At 37.6% G+C, this 19,780-nt stretch overlaps 1 protein-coding gene across 1 annotated transcript in view; it reads right to left on the reverse strand.

Annotated features, from left to right (window-relative positions):
- The window catches only part of tmtc3 (transmembrane O-mannosyltransferase targeting cadherins 3), a 33,245-nt gene that overhangs the window by 4,417 nt on the left and 9,048 nt on the right, over positions 1-19,780 (reverse strand). The window contains 9 exon segments of the mRNA XM_032545822.1: positions 891-1,060; positions 1,552-1,655; positions 3,840-3,951; positions 4,117-4,237; positions 5,666-5,814; positions 8,975-9,227; positions 17,519-17,562; positions 17,564-17,692; positions 19,452-19,567. Coding sequence (XP_032401713.1) covers positions 891-1,060; positions 1,552-1,655; positions 3,840-3,951; positions 4,117-4,237; positions 5,666-5,814; positions 8,975-9,227; positions 17,519-17,562; positions 17,564-17,692; positions 19,452-19,567 — 1,198 coding nt within the window.

Here is a 19,780-nt window from a genome sequence, read left to right on the forward strand (position 1 = left end):
GTCTGTCTTGTAAATGAATGAGTCTCAAGAGAAACTCCTGTATAAAGGATTAAATAATCAATTAATCACATTTCAGACATAAACTACACGCTGGAAAGTTGAACTAAAGACAAGAAATAATCTCGTTCCTCCTAAATGTTTGTAATTTGCCATGTTAGAACCAAAAACTCCCGACTTATTTTATTTGGATTTTATATGAAAGATCAACACAAAATAAGGTATAAAAAAATACAAATTGTTTAAAAATGATTTCACAAAATCATTTTCACAAAAATCACAAAATCCCACCTTACTTTTATAACCGCACAAGAACCAAAATTATGGCGTACAGTAAATATGCCATAATTATTTATGCTTCAGTCAATAAAGCATAAATCCATAAATCCGTTCCATGACGACTTCTGATGGTTTCAGTAAACAAGCAAAAATCATGGTGCCTGAGGAACAGAGAGGCCAATCATAACATTTTGAAGTAGTTTAAAGTTGGGTTAGGTTCCGACCCAATAGACTTGGAACTTTATACTGAATACAAATATCAATTTTAAAAAACTTGATATTTAAAACATGATGTTTAAAAAACATCATGTTGTGCGCATGCTTTTCATCAAACAATCAGATGAAATGGGACGATGGTACACACGCGACTAAGAAAAGGGCTGTGAATCCAGCGGGAGTTGCAGTAAAAACCTCGCCTCCAATTAAGAATCTGCAGCAAGATTTTTGCATTTTCCTGCACTCAATGTGAGCTTGAGCTAATGCAAAGAACTCTGTGCGGTTCTGGGACAGAAACATCTAAATGAAACTCTGACGTTTGCGGTTCACAGGGGCACGAACACTCCCACAAACCACTTGTGGATGTTCAAATTGGAAGCGAGTCGAGAAAATCTTGCCTGCTGATGTAGGCTTGCTTGAAGTCGGGTCTCATGCTGATCGCCTGCCTGTACAGCTGATCCGCCTCCTCCAGCCGAGAGTCGTTGGCCCGGATCAGATTTGCCAGGTTTATGTAGACGTTAAGGTGATTGGGGGCCACACGTGTCGCGTACTTCTTACCCGGAATAACCTGATTGCAGTAGAAGAGAAAATACCGTTGCACTAAATACCAACCTGATTTTTTTTTTTTTACGGGAACAGATTGCTAATTTTGCATTCAGGCGTGAAAAGTCACTTTGATGTCAGCTGTGGAATCTAGAGACAGCTGGACTTCAACTTTAGTTTTAACAGTTGCATTAGAAAATGGAGTAATTAGGTAGGTGTGGTGTGCACTACAGTTTGGAAAGCGTAAAGAGAGTTCCTAGGAATCTAAAGAGACAGTAATGCATTCCACTGTCTTCATGCCAAATAGGTGGAGTTCATTTTTCTTGGGTGAACAGTGGCAAGCTGCGTTTGGTATTCCTTCCACCAGTGATCTGGTGGATAAGATCACTCCCAGACAAAAATTGTGACACACAAACACAAGACAAAAGCTACAGGTGGCAAACAATGACATTCTGAAGAAATGCACTCGGCGATATTGCAATAAGGAAATCAATGCTACGTGCGATGAGGACTTACCTGTGGCATGAGGGATTTGGCAACCAGATACGCTTCCTCCGCCTCTCTGGATTTGTTCAGGTTCTTGTACGTTCTTCCGACGTTCATGTGAGCACCGATGTCATCTGTGGCAAGAGCAAACGTACGTTTCTGACAAATTCAGATCACATCAATTCAAAATGATCCCAAAAGGGAAAATAAATGTTACCAAACTCATATGATCCAAGTATTTTCAAAGCAGGGCTGGAAAATGTGACTTAAATGATAAAATAAATGATTTTGTTGGGGGGGTTTTTTCATACCAAATCTGATTTTTGATGTTCTTTAATTCTCCCTTTCTTTTCTTAAGATGAAGTTACAAACAGAAAATATTTTCAACAACTTCCTTTGATTTCAGTCATTCCTTCAGGGAGTTGACCTGAATTCAAAGTGTAAAAACATACAAGCTGTAAAACATGCCTGTGTAACAAGATGGTAGGACCTGGGTGGGCCCAAAGTTGGTAAAAAATAAATAAGTAAATAAATAAATGAATGAATAAATCAGATTTTCCAAAAAGTAAATTTTCATACACAGCTAATTCAAAGACGAAATTTCACAGTGGTACGTCTTGATGACACTGTCAGTCAGCAGCTCTGCTAATCCACCTCATTTGTTTTGCCGCTCCTCTTTAAAATCTCCATCTGGCTGAAAGCCAACACAGAGAATGATATATGATCCTTAACCATTACGATTGATGGAAAAGATGGTTTGATCTTCCATCTTTGGTCCAGCTCTGCATATATCAACAAATGAACAACTTTATATTCAGAAATTTAGCTGCTTTAATATTTTTTTAATGTAAACTAATCTGATGCCTAAACACTAATGAAGGTGTGATGCTTTTCAGAGGAGAAGACACACGTCTGTGCGATTCAGAAAGCAAAATAAATCCTGCTGAGAACTATAATGAGCGGGCCAAACTTTGAACGGTGAGAAGAACCTGTTCCTGATGACTGTGGCAGGAAATCCTTACTGGGTTAAAGTGTTTACATTGTTAATCTTGGGGAAACACTTGCTGGTGGGGAACCGACAAAACTTTATGATGTCCCAGCTGATGACAGGCTTCCTGAAAGCGGAGGAATGGGAAGAATCCTGCGGCCCAAATGAAAGGGCCAACAGTATTTCACCTGCACATTTGCTGTAGAATGCTGAAGTGTAGCTTTGTCTGCTCAAGATGAAGACACATAATGGATCGCTGGATGGCTCTTCACCATGTGAGGAGAGACGACATCAAGAGCCACTATAATGGATTTAATGCACCAACAGTAGTCTCTTTCAACCCCTTCAACATAATGGACTCATTCACTAGGACAAAACACTCTTACATGTTTATGCCATTATCCACAGTTTAAATTTAAACTGGCCTTGATTCTTTTCATTTGTCTTGGGTTTGAAATAATAACCCGCTTGTGTTTTCTTGTGACTTTATCCTTCCTATTTTTTGAGGGCAACAGGAAGTTGCAATGGATGATATAAAGCGTACACCACAGGAGCATGTACTTTTGATTGAGGGAATAATATCATATGACCACGTGAAGTTCAAAAAAGTTAATTTTACATAATACTGCCAATTAAGTACCAGTTCGGTGATATGTGCGGTAATTTCTGGATGTAAGGAAACATAACTACAATGTAATGTAAGTCAACAACAGCAGTGTGTATGACACAACAAAAAAGGTCACTGTCTCGATAACGTGTCTTGTGTTCCCCTACGCTTTAGTGAGTAGCACCTCTTTAACCCTCCTCTGATGAAAAAAAAAGTCAAATTTCTGCTCAGAAATGAGCTTTCATAAGTGCAGCTGGAAACCAATGGAACTAGTGTCCGATTCTCACAGCATGGAAATCTTGTGTCCACCTAGAATCAAATCACAGCAGTTTAAATAAAAATGTGTAACAATTTGCTAAAATCTGAAAATTATTTCGGTGGCTGCTAAAATAATCAGATGTATTATTTGTTACATTTGTTGTTTAGGCAAATTTTATCAATGCGACATGTCCATGCCTGTATTGATGCAAATTAGTTCATCTAAGCATCCCAAACCAGAAGGCATCTGAATCTCAGCTTGAAGGAGTTCCCTATAACGACTTCAGTTTCTGTGGACTCTACACTACTGACAAAAAAACAAGAAAACAATGGCTATCTTGTTTCTCTGAAACACTCACAGAAGAAAGCAAAACATCTGCGGTCTGAGACTACCACATGCAAGATACCATCAGTTTATGGAAATATGTCAAATGATTTAAAGACGTCCGACTTGAAGTCTCTCACCTGGCTGGACTCGAGTGGCTTGGAGAAAATACCGCAGAGCCATTGCATAATTGTTTTGGTTCTCTAAAGCGTGGCCGACATTATTCCACAGCTTGGCGTTGTTCTTGTTAACCTGAAATGGCACACAGTTTAATAAACAAAAAAGCTTTCAGAGATAACCTGACTGATCAAAGTTGTGTTATCTATTAAATTCTCTAACAAAGTCTTTATCACAGGATAATTAAAGTTTTGTTTGGACACTGGAAAACTGCCAAAATACTCTAGTCTAAGCTTTTACCTTCAGGGCAGAGGTGAACAGGGTATATTCCGACTCCCAGTCCCAGTTCCTGTTGAAGGTTTTCACTGCATGTGTGGTGAGCAGCACACCAATCAGCAGCCAGGAAATCTTCCTTAATTGTCTGTGAGTAACAGCTTTAGTCAGACTTTAAAGCACTTTTGTTTTGGCCATGATACTGAAAAGACTTATGAAGCTGATGTTTTAAAGCTCAAGTGCTTATAAATTCTGCATTTTAAGAACAACTCACACCACTATGCTTTTACTATATTAGTTTCTGTTTACAAGTCTTTAGCAGAGCCTAAATTATTATTTAGGCCCTGCTAAAATAATAATGCTCCAAGTGTTTCTTGGGGAAGACGTTTTACACTGCAACATGGAGAAGAAGGTTTTCTGGTCAAAAGTGAATGTAAGAACTGGAATGTACCAAAGCACGCTATGTTAGCTGCGTACCATTACAAATATGCAGAAATCTCTGTTTACATTCTGCTAATGTTGAAAAAACTAAATTTCGCAATTTCCAATAAATAAGAAAGAAAAATAAAATCACACATGAATAAGTTTGTTCATGATACATCATTTAAAATCATGGCAGCGAGGGATGTAAGCATTTACATGAGATATATCCATAATTCAGCCGTGGTGCTCATCATTCATCAGCCATCAGAGGAAACGTCGGCATTTTATTCAGGAGTGACAAGCCCCGCCTACTTTGAGTGGCTACACATGCAGCATTTTGGGGAAACTGTAGTCAGAGATTTTACAGAAGAGCTATGGATTCAACACATTTCGAATGACAAATTAAGTTATCTATAAACTATGTGTTGCTGTGAGAGCTCTGGTGGAGCCAGCTGCATGTAGTCTGAAAAAATAAATAAAAACAAACAATCGTATTCCTACCACTTCCTGTCGTCTTCTTTGTCTTTTCCACCAGTAGGTAACAAATGATTGTTTATCAAGTGACTTGTTTGATGTGAAAAAAGTGTTTCCATTGTAGTTTTGTGAAATACGTCTATTTTGATAAAACTGAAGAAAAAAAATCACCTCATCCTATAACAAAGACTATTGAAAAACTTTAGTTTTTTCAAAATTGACTGCCTTTTCTCTAAATTTGTTTTCATAATTTCAATTTGTGCAATTCTGTGGTTAATGGAAACGCGGCTACTAAACACCAAACCTAAAACCAGGGCCTACAACTCATCAGACATGATCTTTACAGCAGGTCCACCACTGTACAAGTTTCAAGCAAATGCACTTCAATGTGCTTGTCTGTCACATTCACAATCAATAAGGTTAGGTTTTGTGATATTGAACATTTATGTGCTTTTTCGTATTTAATGCCAGCATATGAATTTTACAATGACTACTTTAATTGCAACATTATAAAAAGACATGATACAGAAGGGAGAATTTGTAAATTGCAAATCAAGACTTCCAACAAAATAGAAAAGCAATTCTAAAAACAAACAGATATTTTGGGTTACAGAAGGGGAAATGCACTCTTTCATTTTAGTCACTGCTTGAATACTTGTCAGTTTGGACAACTACTTACTCTTTATGTGAGACGATCTTGAATCCATGTGCTACAAGAACACAGAATCCCATACTGGGAACATAAAGTACTCTCTCTGCAACAACAAACCCCACAGGGAAGAAGAGGTTGGACGCTGGAATGAAGGGCAGGACGATCAAAGACAAGGCCTGAGAAGAACAAAAAACACACAAACAGATCAGTCATTTTGTCTAAAAGGTATAAAACAAAGGTTCAACCTTTATTAATGCCAGTTCTGATAAAGAACTGCTTCCAGAGGTGGCACTGTTGTCTCATGAGTTTAAGATGAAGAGACGGTTACTTTTCCAAACAGATAAGTCTATATCTCAAAGGATGACTAAACCTTTCTCCAGAAGAACTTTTAACTTGTGCATCTAAAAAAAAAACTTCACTAAAGATTTAATGAATCAATTTTGGAGTAGTGACTTCCCTCTTGGTCAGCACCCTCACATAATGATGTTAAGCTCTCTTTGCTGTGCACAGTGACAGTGATGTTCCAGCTTTTTCCCAGCTTATGACAGGCTTGATGATTGGTGGTTCTTGGGTTGCTTCTAATCATTTTAAGCAATTCCTTTTCATCGGAGGAATTGGACAAAATTGGCTGTGTCAAAAGGTCAATTGTATAAAAGATGCATAAATGATGGCTTTGGAAAAAGCAAAAAGTTAGGCTTCTGGAATGGCCCTGACTTTACATCTATTGAGAATGTAAGGAGGATGCTTCAAAGCCAGGCCCTTAGCAGTAACTGAAAGCTCTACCATTTGTGATAAGAATAGTGGTCAAATATTCAGCCAGAATTATGCAAACAAATAGTTGATAACTACAACAGGACTGCAGTTTCTTTGCAACTTCCTAAAAAAATAATAAAGTGGGTGTATGCATGTATTTGAGTCTTTCAATTCAGGCAACAAAAAAAAAAAGACATGGCAGAAGGGAACCGCTATTATGGTTTCACAAGTTTGGAAAAGGAGGGAATTTTAATTCTCATGTTATTTTTCATGTTATCGTAAAAACATACCAGAAGGTGTTGGTGGAACCTTTGTTGGCTGGGTCAGACCAGGACCAAGCAGTGTTTTAGTCCACTGAAGTCCACTTTAGGCCTCTGAACAGTATGTGCTGCCACATGGTTTCGGGCAATCGCTTCTCAAAACTTTCCATTCTACTCTCTGGCCTCCAAGATCAAGTCTCTTTTTGTAGATTACGTGGTTCTGTTTGCTTCATGGGATTGTGATCTCAGGCTTCTGCTGGAACAGCAGAAAGCAAAGCAGTTGAGATGAAAAGGAGCAAGTCCAAATAGTTTGTACTCAGAAAAAGGTATAGATTCCAGATCAGTAACGAGGTCCTGCCTCAGGTGGAGGAGTTTTAGTATCTTGCGGTCTTCTTTATGAATGATGGAGCATCTACAGTGATGCAGGTCTCTGTAACGGTCTGTCGTGGTAAAAGCAGAGGCGAAAGGTGAAGCTCTTAGTTTATCAGTCGATCTACGTTTCAACCCTCGTCTATGGTCACAAGGTTCGGGTAGTAACCAAAATAACGAGATCGCAGATACAAGAAGCCGAAATGCGTTTAATCTGTAGGATGTTAGGGCTCTCCCTTAGAGGTAGACTGAGAAAGCAATCATCTTGGAGGGACTCAGGAGTAGAGATGCTGGTCCTCCACATCGAAAGGAGCCAGTTTAGGTGACTCTGGCATCTGGTTAGGATGCCTCCTGGATGGCGAGGCACGTCCCAACAGGAAGAGACGCAGAGGAAGACCCAAGACACGCTGGAGGGACAGGGACCAAGTTTCTCGGCTGACCTGGGAACGCCTTTGGATTCCCCCAGAGGAGCTGGAACAAGTGGCTGAAGAGAGGATCTCTGAGCCTCTCAGCTTAAGCTGCTGCCTCCACGACCCAACACCAGATTAAGCAAAAGATAATGAATGGATGGTGTTACACTTAATGTTTTCCTAGATTTATGCTTATCCTAACTGATTATCAACATGGACTTTTAGATTTCAATTTATTAGACAAATTGATACAAACCTTCCTAAATAAAATAGCATTTTCCAACTACAGTAATAAAAAGCAGAGGAATTCCTGAAATTTAGACTTCAGGCAAAAGCTCAGCAGTCACTGTGAGAAACAATGCTGCAACTGCTGGTTTTTCCCAGAGAACAGCAGCTTTTTGAGTTGTGTCTCATGCTCCATGTGAGACAGCTGGCAACCTTGCAAACATGCTAAATAGGTTGATGTGGTATGACACTGTTACGCAATGTAACACAAAATGTTCCTAGCAAACCAGAGTAAACACTGTACAAGTCATTATTGAGTTTATTTAGTGTTGATTTGTGTTGCTCTTTCTAAAAAATGAAAGACTAAGGAAGTTCACTGACCTTCAACTATGAGAGCCATAAGACTGTTGCACAACAAATGCTAATTTTCTTTCCATAACCCACAGTGAACAACCACCACCCGTGTTTTCCTTTTAAATTCAAGCAAGATCCTATCTTTTATTGCTAGAAAATTGTTTTTCTTCTTCTTTTTTCTTCCTCCCACCCCCCATTTTTTTCATTTCACTTTCTGATGCAATGCTTTAGAGCAGAGAGGCAGCAGCCAAAATGAATTAAAACCAGAAGTTCTATAGAGAATAAGTCAGGCAACAGTGCACAGTAGGGTAATAAAATTAGTATTTGGTGAATTAAGGCAGTTTGAAGCCTTATTTAATATGTTGATCCAAGAAAAAAAAAAACCACACAATTCTCCTTGTGCATCTTTTAAGCTGTGGACGTGCCTGTGGACACAAGGAACCACTTTCACTGATGTTTTTGCTCTAAAACAGCATGCAGTGTAAAAGCACAACAGGCGTTGGTAATAAATGTCGGACTTTTGTCTAAGTAGGGGGTTTTTTTTCCGGAAATACTTTGGGTGACATTTTTTATGTAATGCAGCTAAAACATTTTAGAAAGTAAAGATGTGGTAAGGTGAAGGTGGTCAAGTCATTAAGAATATGAGAAATACTTGAAGACTTGCTATTTGTTAAATCCTAATATTAATTTCTCTGATAATCAATTCAGTTTTCTTCCTGTTTAGCTCAGGAATAGAATCTGCTGTATCCCCAAATGAACTATGCTTGTATGGAATTTAATTAATTTTTTAAAACAGGTTAAAATTACTCTGAACACATCCGATACTCAACCTGAAAATTACAAGAAAAACAACAAAAAAAGGCCACAAAAAACATTTCTATGTGCATCTGTGCGAATATGAATCAATTAGCGTTCAAAGTGTTTGCATAAGAATGTAGATGAAGCTGACCAAAACTTCCTCTCACCATGATAACCGTCTTGGCTGAGCTGTGTCTGGAGAACACGCTGTAGTGGGCGAGCAGGCACAGGAACACGTAGAAGGCCACAGTGGCCAGGTTCCGGAGGTCCAGAAGGGACTCCACCAGAGGAATGGTGCCCATGGTCCAGTCGCAGCACAGCTCTGAGGGATTCAGCAGCAGCCATGCGTTCACAGGGAGCAGGTAGTTAAAGGTCAGCTGCCTGCTGGGAGTGGGACTGACAGCTGCCGGGTTATCAAATCTACAAAGAAAAAGGGCACAGAAGACATTCGCTAGCTTTATTGCAAATGGGGAAAACCATACATAACAGCTGCATAATAAACATCCAGAAAATGGCAAAACACCCGAAACAGAGTTCCTTAAAATCACACCTAAAAAGCCACCTGAGCAGAAGGGGTTAGAAGCAAGTGGAACATTGATGAATATATTTGATGTGTAGTTGCTTGATGATGGCATTTGACAAAAATGTGACATTTCATAACTGGTTACTGTATAATGACTTAATGGTGCAAAGCAGCTTGAACTGCAGTGTTGCTGAAATATCTTATACAAGTAAAATTGACAAGTAAAATTGACTTGCAAAGTCAGCAAAGTCGGTGTAAGCAAAACACATGCTGCACAGAATGATTTATTTAAACATATATTTGAGACTTTTTCTCTAATGCACCATAAAAAGGTTTTGAAGGTCAAGAGATGGTAAGGAGGACAAGTCATTAAGAAACTTAACATTTAACAACAATAAAACTTTGGTGTTGAAATGGAACTATTTTTTCCCCTAGAGGCTGAATAGACTTTTCATTATCTCTGGTCTGAGTTTGTAATAAACTCACAGCAGAAGGATAGTAAAACTGTTTAATTATTTATTTATCACAAGTCAAATTGTTAATCCAACATAGGATTCATTAATCCAATGTTATTACAAATTTCATGTTTTCCTAATACGATGCAGGCTTATATAACAGTAATCCAGAACTAATTTATGTAACTAGCTATATTTACTTAATTACAGTTACCCAAGTAACTATTTTGGGGAAAAAAACTTTTTACAGCATGTGTACCGCTCTGTATTTTTTTTTTTTTTTTTTTACAATTACTTGAGAAATATTATTATAAAGTATAGTTATTTTTACTTAAGTTAAATTTCTGGATACTGATAATAACTTCACTGAATGAGGGACAAACATGTTTTAACCAAAAATGCACCTTACTCTACAGTTTGTTAGAGTTTGTACACAAGCTTTGTTATTCTAATTTTGTTTTCTATCTTTAGAGTCCAAGAAGATCCAGTAAACACCAAATATTGTCACTGTGTTCTAACATCTACTGAAGACATTACCTTTTGTAAGTATTAAATGGTAAATGGACCTGAACTTATATAGCGCTTTTCCAGTCATTTTGACCACTCATAGCACTTTACACTAGAGTCACATTCACCCAGTTGCACTCACAAACACACACACATTTATAACATTTATACACAATTTGGAGTTAAGTGCCTTGCCCAGAGGCACATCGAACCTACAACCTTCCGATCGCAAGATGACCACTCTACCATAGAGCCACAGCCGCCCAAGTAACCAGAATTATTAGTTTAATTCGTTTTATATTGAAAAAATATATATATTTGGAAAAGTGTTACCTCTGACTGAATTTGTTATTTTGTCACTTTGTTATTTATGTGTACATATATTTCTTCATTTTACCTTAAACTGAATTTTCTCATAATCTTACGTAATTTTTTTTGGCCGACATCTTAAAAAATGAAATGCTATGATTAGTTACTCAGTTCTTGAGTAGCATTTTTACAAAATACTTTTTTATTCTTCAGTAATTTCTTGATTAAATTAGAATATCTAACATATATTCTAATTTACTATCATATCCTGTGCGTTTTATATTGCATCCAATTTATTTTGGTTATGACTCCAGTTTGGGCTTCCGATGAAGTACAACAATTATAACGCAATTATAATTATATCCTCCTCGTTAGTATAGTGGTGAGTATCCCCAGCCTGTCACGCGGGAGACCGGGGTTCGATTCCCCGACGGGGAGTGAAGTTTGTTTCAGGTCCCTCTTGAAAATGAGATCTAGATCTCAACGGGGTTTACCTGATTAAATAAAGGAATTATTATATTATAACGCCTCAAACTAAAGAACTTCTGATGATGGGTAGGTGTTACATAGCTAAATGTCTGTACAGTAGATGAGTAATAGCTTTAGTATTGCCAGGGCTATGATGTTGAATTGATAACAGTAGCGTGTGGCTGTTTTCTTCATCGAGCTGCAACCTCAGGCTCTGTAAATCTGCTCAACAGTTTCAGGCCGTGGCCTTCACTGAGCTTTACCCTGACTTCCCAACACAGCTCCTTTAATATTCTACGCTGTAGATCTTTTCATCGCTTTTTAAAACATAACAGCATGGAAGAGGAAAATGAGAGCCAAAGCGGCATAATGGGGTGCTGCGTTTGTTCTGCCCCTCGTCAGTCTGTTTACTGTTGAAATCAAACTGTTGCTCTGATGTTATGTTTGGGCAGCAGAGTTTCTTTCCCTGCATGACTCTGACACGATTCAAATGTGTAAAATCAGTGTTTGATTTTAGGCTCACACCCTTTGATCATGATGGAAGGAAAAACATGCACAGAAGAGTATTGAAATTTAGGATATTCTGTAAACCCTCTTTTTTTGGGTTCAGTGATCGGCAGCTAGGCTGAATTTGCTTGAGCCTAAAGTAAAATACAATCAGCTTTCCAGCTGGATAGTAAACAACTTTTAGTTGACTGTCTTTTATGGGGTTTTTTTAAACTTGAAGGTCTTTTTTTTTTTTTAGCTCTTCTTAAACTTTAAAATAAAGTTGGGGATACTGAAACCATGCATCCCTTTAAATAAAAACATAAATAAATGATTCAAAGATAAGAATTTTTTCCCCTTCTTTCAATTGTATTTGAGCATATGACCGTAACTTGAGATAAAAAGAAGAACAAATACTTGCTAGTGAGAATATGCTGAAAGAGACCGCTGCATCTTACCGTTTACATTTTTTCCTTTAAATCTGACACCAGCTATCTTTACGGTCTTACTAATAAAAGTTCCCCAAAACAACTTTAATCCTAACAAGGCTCTCACAGAGATATAATCTTACTGGTAGTTTTTTATGGAGATAAAAACTTCCAAACTGGTGAGGCTGGATCATGTTTGTGCTCTAAGCTGAAATAAAATGTGTTGTGTTGGTTCTTAAAGAAAAGACAAAGAAATTAAAAAAGCCATCAATATAAAATCATTAGCATCAATCATTCAGTTTATGGCTAAAACAGAAATTCTGCACTTGATACCATTACTTTCATAAACTTTGTTTGCTTCTCCTTTTTTACGTTTTGTCCTCAAGCAGCCAGACTCCATTCTAGGTAGTCAAGATTGATAGTTTTTTACAAGGTCAGTTAAAGTTGTGGAAGTGTTTTAAGATTTTTTCCACACCTCACAGTCCGGGAGACTCAGTTGAATTTGGAATCAAAGTTGCGATATTTGTTCCATTTTCATCTACGGTTTACTTTCACATTGCACTGTGTCCAATGATCCAAACTTCACTTAAAGCAGAGTAAATATAGCGTTTAGGATGTGTTTTGACTTTGGGATATCTCCACAATCATAAATCTTGATCAGTCTTTTCTTGCTGTGCCAGTAAAACATCTCAAGCCTGCATTTGTATCTGAACTGCTCTGACGTGGGTCGTAGTCTGAACTTGTTTTATAGAACCCCTGCCGTAAACCCTGATTCGGCACCCAGCAGACAATAAGCTGCGTATGCTGGACAAACTGTTATGGCTCTGTGGCAGATATTCTAGCAGACAATCTGGAGTCATCTTTAGGATTACAGCCAGAGGATTAGTCTAACCCAGCTAATTACCTGGAATTTTATCTTCATGCTCAAATGTCATTAGGTAGAATCTTGTGCAGACCATTTAAAAATGGATGACCTTCAACAAATACTTCAGGCTGCACAACTATTAACATTTACACTGAATGTTTTGAGGAGGTCATAGAGTGTATATATCTTTACCTAGAAGATATCGCTCTAAATTACTTCTATAAATGGTGGGTTTAATTCAGATACTCGACAAGTTGCCTTTTTATTATATTTCGTGAAAACAGCTGATGAAACTATACTGGACCTTTACTGAAGCCACTGTGAACTGATGCATGATTTGGTGTTTGAGTGCATTTGCGGTGGTCTGAAACAAGATTAAATGAAACTAAATCCAACTGAGATCCGGTGATGGACTAAACCATTTTGTGGCTTTTTTCCTTTTCACCATTAAATAAAAAATGTAAAAGATAGTTCGGTTGTATCTTATGTTTTATTGTGATATCAACTGTATTTTCATTAAGTTACCTCAGAAAGCTATCTGAGATTTTTAGTTCTTCAACCAACATTGGAGTGATAAATAAATTATCCAGTAACTCTTTCATTGACCAATGTTCAAGTATCTTGGTTCAACACTTACGTAACCTCAACAAAATTAAGATGATATTCAGTACGCATCAAATGATGTTTCTATAGCTATCGATTAGTATGCTAAAAATGCAATGTAAACCCTTATTTATTCAACAGAATGATTAGATGTTTGACATTTTCAAAGTGAAACAGTTACAAATCACGAGGTGGTTTCTCTTCCTTGTTAAAAGCTGGACAACTACTACTCTTAAAGTCCTTAAGAGTCTATTGTGGTTATTTTAGATGTGTCTCTGCTCTGACACAGGCTGAATTACATCCCCTGTTTTTTTATCCGCCTCTACAGCATAATGATCTAGCACTTGATGCAGGTGTGTTAGACCAGGCATCAGATTTTAGTGGTTGTAGGATTCCTCTTATCTTTGGGAAAAGATTAAAAGCTATTTCTCTCTGAAGTGCTAATTGATACAGTCCTGCTTATAGAGCTATTCTCCGGTCCACTTGGCATCCACATATGCATTCGAACCATACCAGAGTTCACATAAACCTAAGTTTGTAGTCAGACCAGAGTTTACTTTGTTGGTCCGCCTTAGAGTTGCTTATCAATGTAGTCTGAAACAAATCATTCGTCCTTCCTCCATTTTTTCCAAGACCTTTCCCATCCTAGATTCAAATACAGATGGAGTCAAACCTAAATCACAAAGTTCTTTCATTAGCCTTCAAAGAGACGTATAAACTTTGGATTAAAATGTGATAGTTTAGACAAAAAAATTCTCCTTTCAGCCTAGAGTTGTGGAAAGAAGCGATGTGGTATCTTTGATCAGTAAAGTTGGTTTCGCAAATAGCCTTCAACAATAATGTAATCCATTTGGAGTATTGGAGAATGTTGTTTTGTTGTATTCACACAGTTCATGCTGCTATCACTCCCCCAATCAAATGTTTACGTTACAGACGACAACTGTCTTCCATTCCTCAGGTTGTCAACCCAATCTGTGGTGACAGAAAGTAAATAAAATGTGACTCATTCATGTGATGCTGTGTGAAATCTTTTCAGACAACCATTTGTGATTTATCACTAGATTCTAAACCAATGCTTGAGAAAGAGAGAAACTTTGTGACATTATAAATTGTAAATCTTACAAATAAATTAGAAATTTTGCATTTTGAAGGCACAATTGTGTGTGATTTCTTCCTCTGCAGATATATTTTATAAAACAGTCAAGGACTGCAGGGCAGCTAATTTGACATTAGTACTCTGGTTTGAGGACTAGAGGTTATCATGCAATTGGATTGGGGGTGAAATGATCTGGTATTGGACCAGCATATATTTTTTATTATTTTTAATGTTACTCCTTTATTGCTTCAATTACTCACTCAATGTTGATTTATCTCGTAATTCTTTGTTGAAACTTTTTTATCCTGGATTGATCCTAAATAAAAGCAGAATGCAGCAATCTCCTCTGCGTCTTTGAAGGCAGAAGAAGAATTGTTCAGTGTGAAGGAGAAAAAAATTATCTTTCAACTACGTTTTGATGGATTATGGGACTAATTGATTTTGATAGTGTGTGGGATTGGCTTATAAACTTCCATAAGTTAAATTATCTTACTCATGCCACAGTGAATATCAGCTGTGCCCATAATTAACGGGTGACAAATGCTGCAGGATTTCGTGTGGCTATTTTTAAAAGATATTTTCATATACATGACAAAGATTATTATGCAACATGCAGTGACCGCATCCTGCACCTTAGCTTTAATACACTACAGACCCTCAGTGCTGTGGAGTTGGACCCTAATGGACCTTAGACAGATAAATCTGCATTCATAGTAGCACTTCATTTTACCACAGCACAAATGTGGCCTTCCTACTTTGACACTGGAAACAGTCTGGCAAGCCCTCTTCAGTGTATGCCTCTAAACTGGCTTTAAATTAGTAATTAGCTAATTTAGATCCAGCTACATCTTAAATGTCCACAGTATTTAAATGAAAAAGGGACTGGTGAGGTAGAGAGAAGTAGCTCAGATATGCTAGCTTGACTTTGACAAACTTCATATGTAGATGTGATACGGAATTTGGTGCGTTTCAGTTCAGTTTATTTATTTTAAATAAAATTTCAATCCACACACCAACTCCCTGACAGTCGGTGTGTCACCTCAGTAGAGTAGGTGTTTAAATTATCTAATCATTCACCACTGTATTTAGGCAGTTACTTATTAATAATCGCAAAATAAACAAAGCTTGAAAACATTACAATGCAAAGAATGTTCTGTTCTTTGTGGGGGATATGTTTGTCTGTTTTTTTTGTGTCGAATCCTGACATATTAGTGGAGCTGTTGTGAGTCAATCTCTATTGCAACAAGTCTAAGTGTAGAATCGCTGACACAGAGTGAGGGGAAAAAAAACAAGTGGTTTTGAGCTGTTCAATGTTTTTTCTGCATTATTTTTCCTTTGCTGAAAATTTAATGCATAATAGGTATTATGAATTTAATTTTATAGGTATTAAATTCATAATACCTATATCTTCAATTGTCATTTTGATAGCGGAACTGTTCTACTATGGTGGCGTGACTTTGGATGGCAAGTAAAAGAATTGTCTTTCAGCCCTCCACCACTGTGCGCATGCGTGAAATTTCCAGATGTTAACAATGACATGCAAACTGTCTATAATGCACACACTCTCAGACAAGATTTTTATTTAGGAGTCTAACAGAGCAGGTTGAGGAGCTTGTATTGCACTAAAGGGTTTCACCATCCTAATCACCAGGATTCACTGGTGTACAGCATTTAAATGTTTCCCTGCTTGAGTGCACCTGCTTTAAATTGGTGGATTATTAACGGGCTTCTGTAGAACTTGACGATAAGCTGTTGAATCAGGTGTCTTGGCATACTTACACAGCTGAAACATGCTGGGCGGTCTGCCCTGCAGGCCATGAGGAGCATGATTGTAAAACACTTTTACAAGGGAGTGTATGCAGATGTACTTTCTGGATCAATGCAGCTGTTGATATTTTTCAAACATAAAGTTGAAACGCAGCCCTCAGTATGTTAGATGGCTGTGAATATACTCAAGAGAATCCTGGATCCTACAGTTGACTTTGTGCAGCTTTATCATTCGTGGGCTAGTTAACGGTATAAAAGATTTACAGAGGTTTTAACAAGTTATGGCTTAAGATTATATGAAATTTGCCATCATATTGCTTATACAGTTCAAAGCCATTTTTTATTAAGATGCAAAAGAAAGTGCTCAAAGGAGACCTTCAGACAATACGCAGAGATCTAGAAGGTTGAAGGCCACTCTTTTATCCGTCACCTGCTGCCAGGTGTCATAACTTGAAGCAGGAAATATTTTAATACAAACTGCTAAAAGTCACACTTGGTTTTAATAGATTATGCCAGACACATTTTTTAGGATGCTATTAAAAAAAAAGTTCTTAAAGTGGAAAAAACTCAGTGGATCATAAAATATGCGTGTGATATTTAATGTTATTGCAAATTTTTTTGTCCCAGGTCCCTCTTGAAAATGAGATCTAGATCTGAACGGGGTTTACCTGGTTAAATAAAGGAAATTTTCAAAAAAATTAAAAAAATATTTTAAAAAATGATAGGCAGACTCCTACTGTAACCCTGATTACAACCATGCAGGTACAACAAAACAGATGGATAGATAAAAGAAATAAAAAATAATTATAAAACACAATAAAAACACAGACCCATTAGCCACATGCATTAAGTGAAATACTCAGAAACCACATTAGGATGGTCAATTTATTGAAATAAACAAAAACCTTCTGTAAACCATAATGCAGTCGCAATTAAATCATGAACCACATCAGTGAACTGTGTTTGCATAATGCTGAACTCCATTAGCAAGCAAATAATGGTTAACATTTTATTACACTGACATTTACCGTTTGAATATCTTTGGTAAAGATGCATCACCCACGTAGCACATTATAATTTATTCACTCTCCTAAAAGTTTGACTAATGTGAAACAAAGGCAGGGATTTTTTATTCTAAGTCACATAATGTTAATTCATGTAATCATTTCCTGACTCTGTGCATGTAGTTATGAGGTCGGCCTACCTGGTGAAGACAGGCAACTGGGACTGGATGACCTGGACCCTGACGAATGACGAGCAGCAGGGTGCTGATGACGAGGACGATGAGCTTCAGCAGAGTCTGCAGGACCGCGTACGGGAAACCGTCTTTGCCCTGCAGGACTTGTCGCACAGTGTCCAGCATCATGGGCAGAGTAAACTATGAATGGCAAAGAGAAGAAATAATAGGAGTCAAGTCAACTTCAAAGTCATTTTAAAGAGCAATTAAACACCAAATCAACTTTCTTTGTAGATAAACTGTAAATTGAACCTTACGGGTGTGTTATCTTTTGTTACAGTGCAAATTGGGACATTTTCATGTAAACTTCCTAAGATAATGCTACAAGGCTTGGAAAGCGGCTCAGGACAGCAGTCACTGCTCGCTCAGACCAGTTACTGCACAACGACTGGTGCTTTCACACGCCATAGCCAAAGTCTCCAATAACACATGAAAAGGTCACTAGATTTGCTGCTTGTCGCTCATTTTGACAAATAGTCAATAGAGGGCTCTAAAAAAAGAAAAAATCATTAAATATAGTGACAAAGTTGCTAATTGGCTAAGTTGGTCGTCCTGACCAACTGGCACTGCCCACTTTGTAATTTTTCTAAATTTGTTTGGGTTATGTTTTTACACTGGGTTTCATTCCACTTTAAGGGCAGTGTTCTATGTTTTACAGGCACATACTGCCATTTCATCACACAATCTTATACCTATGTTACCTTCAGTAGTTATAAAAACACTTTATATGTACATTACAGACCAAAAGTTTGGACACACCTTTTAATTCAATGAGTTTCCTTTATTTTCATGACTATTGACATTGTAGATTCACACTGAAGGCATCAAAACTATGAATAACACATGTGGAAATATGCACTAAACAAAAAAGTGTAAAACAACTGAAAATAGCCCTTATATTCTAGTTTCTTCAAAGTAGCAACCTTTTGCTGTGATTACTGCTTTGCACACACTCTGCATTTTCTTGATGAGCTTCAAGAGGTAGTCACCTGAAATGGTTTTCACTTCATAGGTGTGCCCTGTCAGGTTAATAAGTGGGATTTCTTGCCTTATAAATAGTCATGAAAATAAAGAAAACCCATTGAATTACAAAGGTGTGTCCAAACTTTTGGTCTGTACTGTACATCAAGTATGACTTAAAAGAAATTTGTCTTTGTAATTTAACGCCTTGTATTGGCCCTCTGTCTCTTTAAAAACTCCTGCTCTTTCTGAAACTCCGCCTTCAGGAAGTCATCACAACATGGCTCCTCTATTAACTCTTTGACAACGTTTCTAACCACCGTTACTCTAAGAAGCAGCTCAGCTCAGTTCCACCAGGTGTTTGCTATTTGCTGCTGGCTAGTCTGAAGAAGCTGAGTGAGAGAGTTGTGGCTCTGTGAGGCAGAAGTTCGGAAATTTGGAAACTGCAGCTCAGAGGAGGAGTTTCGTATTAAAGGCGGTGATAGGGCCACCAAGGCATTTTGCACAGCTAAATGGTTGTCATGGGAGCATAAGAGGATTTCCCAAACAGGCATGAAAGAACCAAGGCAACACTCCAGGTATGTTTTTAATGAGGGAATAACATTATGACAAAATGTAGAGCTCAAAAAAGTGGATTTTACATAAGAGTTCCCCTTTACATACCGCACAACAGCATTTGTTATTTATTATTTATTACAATATCTGCATATATGAATGTTCTGAAGGTCCAGAGAGAGGTAAAATGTGGTTTAACCTTTTACTAGAAGTGGAACACTGAGAACAGTTATACTGGTCTGAGACAGAAAATTTGTTTTTTTCTTTTCCACAAATTCCTCATGTTTATCTAAGAAAGCCTCTTTGTGCTCCAAGAGTTGATCGCAAACATTCTGTATGCGATCAACTGTAATGAACAAGACCAAGGTGTCTGTAGAAGCCCTACCCCTTGTGCAACAAACACTTCATAGACACAGCAGATGCCGACCACGGTGATCCCCTGCTCCTTGCACAGCGTTGCTGCAGCCACCAGAACTACAGTCAGAGCAATGGGGGGCCACACTGGGAAAAAAAAAAAAAAAAAGAGGAAGAAAGAACAAACATTTGAGACAACGAGATCACTTGACTGTATATAAAATTTGGTGTCTGAGTTTCTTTTGTTTAAATAAATCAAGAAGTGAGTAGCTTTCGTATCAGGTTTCTGTAAAGTGCCCTTTAAGATAATTGCTCCGCGTTTGTACCCGATAGCCAGTTCCAGTCCGAAGTGTTTACACA

Source organism: Xiphophorus hellerii, chromosome 2 (assembly GCF_003331165.1).
Source record: "Xiphophorus hellerii strain 12219 chromosome 2, Xiphophorus_hellerii-4.1, whole genome shotgun sequence".
NCBI lineage: Eukaryota > Metazoa > Chordata > Actinopteri > Cyprinodontiformes > Poeciliidae > Xiphophorus > Xiphophorus hellerii.